The 11,397-nt window shown below is 42.8% G+C and overlaps 1 protein-coding gene across 1 annotated transcript; it reads left to right on the top strand.

The window, feature by feature from the left end:
- The first annotated feature begins 623 nt into the window (after positions 1-623).
- slc35f1 (solute carrier family 35 member F1) lies at positions 624-10,949 on the top strand. Its single transcript, XM_068708776.1, has 8 exons — positions 624-999; positions 3,981-4,156; positions 4,601-4,728; positions 6,252-6,411; positions 6,530-6,686; positions 7,270-7,322; positions 7,450-7,604; positions 8,703-10,949. The coding sequence occupies exons 1-8, from the start codon at positions 905-907 to the stop codon at positions 8,934-8,936; spliced, it is 1,158 nt and encodes a 385-aa protein (XP_068564877.1). The 5' UTR covers positions 624-904; the 3' UTR covers positions 8,937-10,949.
- The last annotated feature ends 448 nt before the right edge of the window (positions 10,950-11,397 follow it).

Raw genomic sequence — 11,397 nt, 5'->3', positions numbered from 1 at the left:
GAGGTATAAGGATGAGGAAGGGTCAGGCTTTTGTTTTATTTAAGTTATATCTGATATTTGGGTTTTACATAATAGCATTGGGGTAGTTGTTTATGAGTTGCATATATGATCAATATTAAGTTGAGTTATGTAAAGGGTAGTGGGGATATGATCGTGTACTTGTACACTTATATGATCCTACTATTTATTTATGTTGTGTATTCATATTGTTTATAATAATTTGTATATGCATAGTTTGCTACATATTTACTTTTCATTTTTGTTTTCACTTATTTGTTACATTTTATATGAATTGAATACATGTAACTGAATAAAAAATAGATAAATAAGCTGTATACAGACAGAAAGAACTCTTGATGTTTGACTGGACACACACAGGAAGTGGAGGAGGAATGGCATGGCAGGAATTTTGGACGCAATTCTAAAATTCAAACTATGGCCCCGCTCCTCTCAAAACTAACCACCACATTAGTCCAATTTTGAATCACATGTGGTCACGTCATTTGAAGGTAGTTCTTTCTGACGTTGATACACATCCTGATGTATTACGTCTTCACCCCGTGAGGGTGTCTGGCTGAAAAGGACGCCACCTTGTGGTACAGTGAGCTTCTCCGCGTGTGAAGCGCAGGACGCGGTTCCGAATCCCGTGGTTTCTCTTCGGGTGAGAGGAAGCGCATCCGTGCGGGAGGTTAGTTTCGCCTTGACATCAACATCGTTGCCACGCGCCGCTGTGTATTCCCCTTTGAACTGCAACTCGGGTCTGCAACACGGAGACCAGGAGGGTCCGCTGAGGTGAGCCTGCTCCACGTCCCCTCCTCCTCCTCCTCCTCCTCCTCCTCCTCCTCCGGTCCTCCCCCGGAGCAGAATGCGCTGATCTCCGCTCAGTCTGGGGGGGAAAAAAAGAATGATGTCTGTCGTCTCCACTGTGGAGAGCGTTCCCAGAAGTACGGGCACCCCGGCGCCGAGCCTTTACCAGCGGATCAGGAGGGTCTTAACCAGGTAAGATGATGGTAATGATGACGGCACCGATCTGAATCGAGCGTCCCCTTTTTGCATTCACCCCACGCTCAGCAGGAGCTCATCACTGCGGACACCTTTTGTTTCAACCTGTAACATTATATTCGGTCTGCTGCTGCAAAAAAAAGCAGCAGCATGTTGTGCAACAGATGTGTCAACATAACCATGCAGCATCTGCCCTTTTGCATGAACATCACATCATGCGTGTGTTAGTGTGCGCTCGTGTGTGTGTGTGCTTGCGTGCGTGCGTGTGTGTTACAGCGTTTTGACTCTGGGCATCCGTGCACCTTCTGGTGCTGGAGCGGAGCGCGGACAGGGTGTTGCTGGTTCGATGCCCGCTGGCTGCCATTGGTGGCTTTTTCTCAGCGTGTGCTTGTGCTGCACAATGGCTGCTGTGCTGCCCCTGCATGTCTACTTACTTACATACTATTTACTAATACTAATTAAATTAATAATATCCATCTATTTTTCTCACAACAGCTAAGGGATGCTTTGGGTATCGACCGATACCAAGTACCGATCTGATACCAGTGTTATTAATAATAATATTATTAATAAGTTGTGTGCCTCACTAAGTGGAAGTGAGTGGGACAACAATCAGCATCAGGTTTGACTTCAACATTGCTTTCCTAACTTTGTAAAACCAAATGCAAAAATAATTATAAAAAATCTAAATTGACTGAATTGTTATCTATTAAAATAATGGTATCTGATACCAGATGGGCCTATTGTCACTGATACCCGACCCAGCTATTTGAGTCAGTATCGGACCGTTATCTGGTATCGGTATCGGTGAATCTCTAATACCGACATGCGATGATGAATCTTTGGATAAAATATTTGTTAACGTTATCCAATGTCAAGGCTCGATTTGATCATGTGATGACGACATGACATTAAAATGATGTGTGTGTGTGTGTGTGTGTGTGTGTGTGTGTGTGTGTGTGTGTGTGTGTGTATATACAGTATATGTGTGGGTGTGTGTATGTGCGCTTCGAAACTCAACCACCTTACCCCACTGTCTCATACTCTTTCCTGCCATCTGCTGTTCTCTTATCCCTGGTATCCCTGGCCTCTTTTGTGATTGTGAAGTCTGGCTGCAAGCTGAAATTGAGACCAACATATCAGGCGTGTGTGTGTGTGTGTGTGTGTGTGTGTGTGTGTGTGTGTGTGTGGTGATGTTCGTGTGGCAGCCACAGACACAGAGGGATGTTATTGTAATACATCCTTGATCAAAAGTAGGCGGACAGAATAAAAGCAGGCTCACAAACAAGCACAGATGGCGACATGTCAGCCAAGGGAAGGAAAACAAACAGAACAGTACATGCACACAAAAATATAAAAAAATTATAGATATTCACCACTATTTTTGGACATGTCAGTCACAGTTAACCAGGCAGGAAAAAGGCTGCTTAGAAAACTCATGTTGGTGTTGGTCAGATTTGTCCACATCAAGGGTTCCAGTCAAAACTAGCCAGCAAGAAATAGCTGCAGCTCGCTAAAAGCTGCTGTGAAGGCCAACATGATCCGCCTCCTTTCAGATGAGGACAAATCAGACCTCTTAAATAGTCAGGCCACAATTTCATACTGTGTTTTGGAGGCTGATACTGATATCAATTTTGATTTGGTTTCCCTTTACACTTCATTATCAAATCGCGTCAATGCAAACATATAGTCATGTGGCAGCATCTCAGGACATGGTCAAGAGTTTCAGTTGTTGTTCAGACCAAACATTATTTGATTGTTTAATGTCAGACAGGCTGATCTCCAGAGTTGGCCACGCTGGCGAGAAGGCAACAGTAACTCAAATAAACATCACGACTGTTGTATACATAGAAGCATTTCTAAGCACACAACTTGTGGAACCTTGATGTGGAACCCCACAGCAGCCTAACCCTGCTGAGTGGTGTTCTACTCAGGGAGCTTCCTTCTATCGAATTAATTAATCCACTGCTGAAGTGCCTTAAACGTGCACTCTGTCTAATAGCCAGCAGAGGGCGACTCCTCTGGTTGAATAGAAGTCTATGAGAAAATGACTCTACTTCTCTTTTGATTTATAACCTCAGTAAACATTGTAAACATGAGTTTATGGTCTCAATCTCTAGTTTCAAGTCTTCTTCAATACAGCATGATGTTCATTTAGTAAATTATGGTCCATTTAGAGTCAAACAGACCATATAGCAGGGTATGCTTTAGGGTGTGGCTGCCCTGTAATTTAACAGTTTACAGTTTTGTCTTAACTTAAACCTTTTCACAGTGTGTTTTCAGTTCATGAAAGTTAGTTGTAACATTTTCGTCGCAGAAATTTGTCTTATTCAGCGTTTGGTTGTACTTAGCTCCACCCTCTTGTGTCACTTTTGGTTGCAAAAAAACAAGATGGCGACGACCAAAATGTCAAACTCGAGGCTTCAAAACCGCAGACCACAAACCAATTGATGACGTCATAATGACTACATCCACTACTTATATACTGTCTATGGTCCCAGTGCTACAGAGCGCACATGCTCGACCAACCTGGACAGTGCAAAGTTTGAAAAGAAATACGTCACCTGGTCTGACAAATCAAGTCACGTGTCCTTTTGGGTTGAGGTGGAAAGGGAAATTGTTAACGTGAAGGCAGCAGACAATTCTGCAGACACGTGGGAGGACATGTCAACATAGACATGAAATATCTAGGCAATGTTTTCAGCAAATAGTTGAATTTATGCCACAAAGACGTCCGGCTGTACTGGAGGCAAAGGGGACTCCTACCAACACAAGAATGATGTACCTAATAAAGTGACCCCTAAGCTTGTTTGTAAAATATGTAATCTTTATATCTATATAATGTTGCTCTGTCTCTGCTGAATGTGTAAATGAGATTATCATATCACCTTGGTGTTAAACACAAAGCATTTGACGCATGTAAAATCATCCTTAATGGAACACTGACGACCCTTTGCCCATGCCCCTCCCCTCTGCAGGGACCTGCTGGTGACCCTCGCCCTGGGTCAAGTCCTGTCCTTGTTAATCTGTGCCATCAGTCTGACCAGCAAGTACCTGGCTGATGACTTCCATGCCAACACGCCGGTGTTCCAGAGCTTTCTCAACTACATCCTGCTGTTTCTGGTCTACACCACCACACTGGCAGTCAGGCAAGGTACAGTACGGACATAAACTGAGGTGTGTGTGTGTGTGTGTGGTACTGATGTAAATGCTGTAAGTATGCTGAAACTAGGAGCAGGCAACACCATAAAATGTAGTCCCCGTCCGGTACCAAATAACACCGGGGCCAGAATCACCAATATCAATACAGATTATTATTATTATAAGCTTTGAGTCGATGCGCACACACATGCACATAGCAGCAGCAGTCATGGTGTGTAAACATTTTTGCCACTTTGGTGCTATTTGACTTGTGTTGACTTGAATACAAATTCATAAAATCAACAGGGATTTGGACAATAATTATCATTTATCAACGTATGAAATATGCAATTAATATGCTCTCTTCACTCTACTAGAAGCGTGTATCAGTCTGATGGGTTGAAGCTAGAAACTGTCATGGCATTTAGATATTCTCTGTCTCTCTCTGTCGTACCAGGGGAAGGGAACCTGCTGGCCATCCTGAAGCAGCGCTGGTGGAAATACATGATTCTGGGTTTGATAGACATCGAGGCCAACTATCTGGTGATCAAAGCTTACCAGTACACCACACTCTCCAGTGTACAGGTGAGTTTGTGTGTGTGTTTGTGTGTAAGTCTTTTGTCCACGATGATGTCTGCGTTACAAACTCTGGGGTCGGGGCCTCAAAGACATGGACCTTTGTCCAGAAATGGGGACAACTCATTGAGTCCACTCGCATCACACGCTAATCAACTGTGCGAAAGAGGGATTAGTAATTTTAATCGTCTGTTGCAAATCCCTTAACCTAATATAGTACAATACTACAGTATCTTTTAGTACATACTAAAAGACTAAAATACCATTTATCTGGCTCATATTGCTTCGTGTCTATTAACACACGTTAGATGTAGTTCTTTTTTGCAATTAATTTCCTTTAAGTAATGCAATACATCCTCAAAAATTCAATATTTGACATTATAATCAGACTGGATGCAGGCAGTGAGGCTCTTATCTAATTGGAAGAAAGGAATCAGCTTACATTCCAAGCAATCAATAGCCCTGAAAATGTGCCAGGGCCGTGTAGATCTGGCAGCATCCCTGCAGGAAGATGATGCTGTTGCACACAGTTAATATATCTATAGAGAATTTTTTTTTCATACAAAAAACAAGACCAAATCAAAAGACCCTTCCCTATTTAGGACAGTCCAAATGAAATAGTCAGATCTCCCTCATTCCCTACTCTCCTTGATGTCCATATGAATCTTAAAGCGTCATGTAACAGACTTATTTCACCCACCATTTTCCATACCTGCTTAAAGTCCCAGTGAAATGAAAGTTTGAGCATCTTTAGCTCCTGTTACTGTTTCAGATGTTTGATGTCTCATCCTGAACACAGGGGTGTTTACAAAAAGATAATCCAATCAGCTTGGGAGGGGGGCCGGGGTAGCCATTCAGCTGCATGTACTGTCCATGCTGCAGTCTGCTGTGCCTCGTCCTACTCCTGGTCAAACCACAGGGAGGTGTGTGTGTGTGTGTGTGTGTGTGTGTGTGTGTGTGTGTGTGAGTGGACCCAACAGTCTTTTGTAGATTAAATGATGGTGTTAGGGTTTTAAAAAAAGAAAAGTTGGAGCTTAAAAGGTTAAATCCCTCTTGTTACTGTACACCGTTCAGCTATTCCGTTTCCCCTGTGAAATACGTCACAGTACAGAAATTAAAGACGCTCTGACTTCCGTTTCTTCCTGGCTGGATATTTGGGCCCAAATCTAAAGATGCCACTTTAAACCCCAAACCACACCTTAATAAATCAAACAGACAAACCTCTAAGATCAGAATCCAGGTGTGCTGTGAGTCTTGTAGCTGTACAGTTCTCCAGTAAAGGTCAGCGGTTTACAGGGACAGAAGCAAGGCCCAACTCAAACAACTCCCTCAAACCTTGGTGAATAGGATGCTGTGGCTGAGGGTCCATTGTTGCACGGTGATTTCCCAGCCCATTGCTGCTGTTGTTTACTGGTCACCAGTCTGAAGTGATGATCCCACCCAGGAGGAAGAAAACAACTAACTGAAACCAAATAAATAGAACTCACCATGTCTGTATGTGTTTGTCTCTGTGTGTCCGTCCTTCCGCTCAGCTGTTGGACTGTTTTGTCATCCCAGTGGTCCTGCTGCTCTCCTGGTTCTTTCTTTTGGTGAGGTACAAGGCCGTCCACTTTGTCGGGGCAGGACTGTGTCTGCTGGGTGTCGGCTGCATGGTGGGAGCTGACATCCTGCTTGGTCGGCAGCAAGGCCTTGGTGAGCGCCCCAAAGTATTCCTGACCATGCATGGCATGCCAGGTTGCCAGGTTTGTTGGACTTGCAGTCTTGCTCACGTTTTTCTCCTTCCCCATCTTCGTTCTCCCTCATCTATCAGGAGAGCAGAAGCTGTTTGGGGACCTCTTGGTCCTGGGTGGAGCGACGCTCTACGGGATCTCCAACGTCTGTGAGGAGTTCATCGTGAAGAACCTGAGCCGTGTGGAGTTCCTCGGCATGATGGGCCTCTTCGGATCCTTCTTCAGCGGCATCCAGCTGTGAGTTTGCGTGTGTAGTGGGGAAAGATACACCTCATGACAGCTGGGCAGTGGTGGAAAGTAACTAGCTAACAGTACTGTACGGAAGTACAATGTTGAGTTTTAAAAGCTAGACGACATGTTAACTTCTTATAAGCTAAATGTTGATGAGGGAAAAAACTGGCATGGCCATATTGACAGGGATCCATAGACCTATCACCTCAAGATATGTGAATAAAAATGGGTTCCATGGGTACCCACGAGTCTCCCCTTTACAGACAGAAGTTCTTGGCGGCCAATTGCCTGTTTGCTTGTGCAGAAATCTCCTAATGTCAAAAGTTTTAGACACAAAATCACGGCATGGAATTTTCTATGGAGTTCCTTGAAGTCTTGGTGTGGTAGATTGGAGGGATTTTTGATTCTTTTTTTTTTTAAAGAGTTTAAAAAAGTTAACTGTTTAAGTGTTCAAAAATTGTTCCATTTTGCACAACATCTGTGTAACAAATGGTATCAACCCCAAGAATTGCTGCAACATCTTATGAGACAAAATTGAGCATGGAAATGGCCATCAGAGGTTAATCTCTGCGTTTGTGCACTGTTGCAGGGCCATCATGGAACACAAGGAGCTGCTGAGGGTACCCTGGGACTGGCAGATAGGTGAGAATGCACATGCATCAGGAAACACAGACATACACAACTTGGATTCATACACACAAGTAAGTATGTATGTAAAATGTAATGACAGTAACTGGTAAAATCATTTGCTCCCTCTGTGTGTCTGCAGGTCTTCTGTACATTGGTTTCAGTGCCTTCATGTTTGGCCTGTACAGCTTCATGCCGGTGGTGATAAAGAGAACAAGTGCCACCTCAGTCAATCTCTCTCTGCTGACAGCCGACCTGTACAGCTTCTTCTGTGGCCTCTTCCTCTTTCACTACAAGGTAAGAGCAAACTGACAGGAAGTTTTCATTTGGAGATATGCAGGTCCAAAGATGCCCAGACATCCAAATCTGCGACCAAAGTGTCAGTGCTCGGGTTGCATGGTGGGTAATGTAGGTGCCAGGTTTTGACAAGGAAGAAGAATGTGTGGAACAAAGAAGACAAAATCCGTCATTCTGCTGCATCGATTTGATCTTTTTGACCACAAATCCTCTTATCTCAGGATAGGAATTTAACTTTTACAGAAGCGTCCTACCTTAGGGACTTCCCAAGTTAGGAATCCTAAGTTAAGATGGCATAGATAGATCCTGTCCTAAATTCAAAATATCTGCCAAAAATGGCAGCAGCATTGTTGTTAGGTCTGTAACATTATGGCAATTACAATAAAGACGGGGAACAACAAGAACACTGAAATATATTGATTGAACGGCAAATCAAACCGTATGTTGTGGCTTTAAATTTCCCATCTGCCAAGACTCTCATTCTGAATTTGATCAACGACTAATAGCTCTAGAGAGGCCTTCAAGGAGGCATGGGGCTCTAGCTGACTAGCCAGTGACAAGTAAGAGCCCTTGATTTTATGGTTTGTCCATCTCGAGTAGCCTACCGCTGCATTCTAATCAAAGATAGAAGCATGACAGGACGAGTGCCGATCAAATAGTCAAATGTACAGTTATAGTTGTCCTGTCTTTGAAACTTAAGTCAAGATGTTTTTCTGTAATGAGGTCCAGGTTTATACCAGTCCCAAAGGCTATGACAGATAGGGCCTCATTAGGTTAGGTTTGCTTTTGTCACAACATGCATACCTGTTTTTTTTTTAAAGCAGAGAGACGGGGCTAAGATGACACTATCTGCTGATACACAAACAATGTACGCTTATATTTGAACATCATCCGCAATACATGCTAAAGGCAGATCATGAATGCATACGCTGAAGAGGAGTGGACCTACAATAGATCCCTGGGGGACACCGACATCACGTCTCCATGTCATTGATCCTTACACACTGATGTATATAGGGAGACGATAAGATTTAAACCAGCATAAAGCAGAAATGTAGAAATACAGCTCCTATGTTTAAGTCTGTCTCTGTGTTGCAGTTCTCGGGCCTCTATTTGTTGTCGTTCTTCATCATTATATTGGGCCTGGTCCTTTACGCCACCTCGTCCACCTACGTTGCTCAGGACCCGCGAGTCTACAAGCAGTTCAGGAACATTGGCGCCCAGCCGGCCACCGACCGGCCTCCACTCAGCGCTGGAGTCCTGGAGCCCTCCGTCACCTACACCAGCCTGGGTCCCGAGGCGGGGGACGAGATTCCTGTACGCGTTGCCTAAGATCTGGGAGGGAGTTTAGTCAGTCAGGCTGGTGAATCAGCGAGCCAGCTGCAGCCTCCAGTTTCTGCCCAAAATTGTATACAGAGAAATATGCTGGCTGTACCCGGTCTCCTGAGCCGGGCAACTGGGTGATCACCCAGGTATAGGTCCTGCTTATCATTTAATGGCCTGTATTGGTGAGCAAAGTCTCCACCCGCCCGTTAAGACAAATACATGTATCTGAAAAAATTAATAAGCAGAATGTTGTTAAAACAAATAGCAAAGTGAGTGAAACTGTTGAGTTCACTGTGAACAAAGACTGTGAGTAGACAGTAGTGACTGGTCATTCATGTAAATAGATGGTATTGTACTTTTACTGTATTTAATCTACTTTCTTTTTTTATATTTGTCAAGAATGTTTGTGCTTCACACGTGTATATGTTAAAGCTGTATTCATTTACTTTGTTATGATCTGATTGGAATCTACTGTGTTTTTAAATCCACCTGCTCCCATTCAATGACGAGCTTAGTAAGTAATACGCAGACTTGAGTCAGTTGATACTACATAGCAGTGGCACAGGTGAGGAATGAATGGCAGTTCATAAAATCCATTTACCATCTTTGTATCACGCAAAGCTACGCTGTATGTAAATATATTGCATCGGCTACTGAAGGTTTAAAGGCTGGTACAAAGATATTTAGTCTTATCATATCTAAGTTTGACTACTTTTACACCAAAAATAGCATTCAGTAGCCTATTTACCTTCATCTTGAGACATAGAATTTACAGAAAGTATATCATTGAACTGACGAAAAATCTTTTTTGAGAGTTTATTTTGGGGTCTGTTCAGGCGGGGTGGGTTCTTGCATTTAATTATCTGCATTTCCACTCAGGTGTTTTATGCACTAATTAAAAATATGCGTAAAAATAGATGAATGGAAATGCACCCACTGGCTCTGGAAGTAAAAATCCCATAAATTATTTTTATAGACAATATTACATGACTCACAGTTGGAGCACCCTTACTGCTTGAATCAAACTCTCCCGGTAAAATCATCGAAACCACTGGACAACTCTTTAAACCCAATCTTACGCCCAAGTCTTCCAAACTCCATACCTCATGTTTGTGATGCGGCTTTTTTGTTGTTCTCCAATCCCAAACTGAGATACTCAGACAAACTGTCATTGTCTCAGACTTGACGAAGCTCCTCCCGAGCCACAAAAGACGTACAACAATAAGTAAACTAACCATGACGAAGAATGACCATTAGCAAACTGCTGTGTTGTTGGTTTGGCTTTAATGAAATGCAGTCTGTTATCAGGAAGTGACAGAATGGAGGTTTGATATGCTGGCGTTGTATTAAACCCTTATTCTTACCGAAACTGCTGTTTACCAGCTGAAAATGAAGAAGACGGGAGATGTTTAGTTATGTTCTTATCGTTTTTGCCATTTCACTGTGGACGGCCAATCTGAAATCACTGCCGTGAACTGAACCGTGTGTATGGTGCATTTTCAGATGTATTGACATCAGTGTGAATGTTGTCCTAGTATTGGTTCGTATGAGACAGAGTGCTGAGATGCCCTACCGCTCAAATTCAACTGACTGGTTCTTCTTACTGCTCAGTGTGCACACCATGAGAAACGTGAGACTGTTGTTTAATGAGAAGAAAAGTGTGCTCAAGGCTTAGGAGCATTATTTGATCCCTTATTTGTCTGTTCTTCCTATTTAAATCCTATTTCTGTTTGAAACCTAATATTGGAAGCAATACATTTTCCTGTCGATTTACAGGAGAGACGTAACAGGGTTACTGAACGGACTGAAGAAAAAGCTGTTCACTTGGTTTGGTCTGCTTCTTTGTTCACTTCATGACTGTATATAATCTCCTGTCTGGATTATTTCCGAGGGACTTTCTTGACGCTCCTCTTTCAATGGCCTTTTGTATCCTGTTTGATGTAGTGCATCGGAGTTGCTGTCTACAATGTGCTTACAATGATGTTACTTATTGTTCAATAAAGCATCTTTGTCAGAACACCCAGCCGTACATGCTTTGTGCACAGTGTCACATTTTAAAATGTACTTTTGAACACTTGAATTTGGCAATCCCAACAGGAAGAACAGTCTAAATGGCAGAATATTGAGTTTAAAGATTTTGATGAATGAAACTTGCTCTACATCCAGGTGTGGAACATCTCTGATGACCTCTGGAAGACGTTATACCAGACAGTGTAAGAAAGTCTTATGGACAACCAAAGGTAAGCTACATATTGTTTCTCCAGCTATTGTCTCCACTCCAGCTTGCTTGTGTCATTGTGTCCCTGTTGGGACGCCCAGAATGTCATATAAAATAATGGTCCAGAAGCTCAAGGACTATTTTTTTTTTGCTATTTTACTTACTTGATTTAAAATACTTCTCAAGTGTATTTAAAAAAAAATCCAATACACTACTTTTTTTTTTTTTATTTTCACAATTGCTGCAAAA

The sequence above is a fragment of the Cebidichthys violaceus genome, unplaced genomic scaffold (assembly GCF_023349555.1).
Source record: "Cebidichthys violaceus isolate CVI_PGR_0920_01 unplaced genomic scaffold, fCebVio1.0.p SCAF_14, whole genome shotgun sequence".
NCBI lineage: Eukaryota > Metazoa > Chordata > Actinopteri > Perciformes > Stichaeidae > Cebidichthys > Cebidichthys violaceus.
Note: the sequence above shows the minus strand (reverse complement) of the source record. Positions and strands in the feature narration are given on the sequence as shown.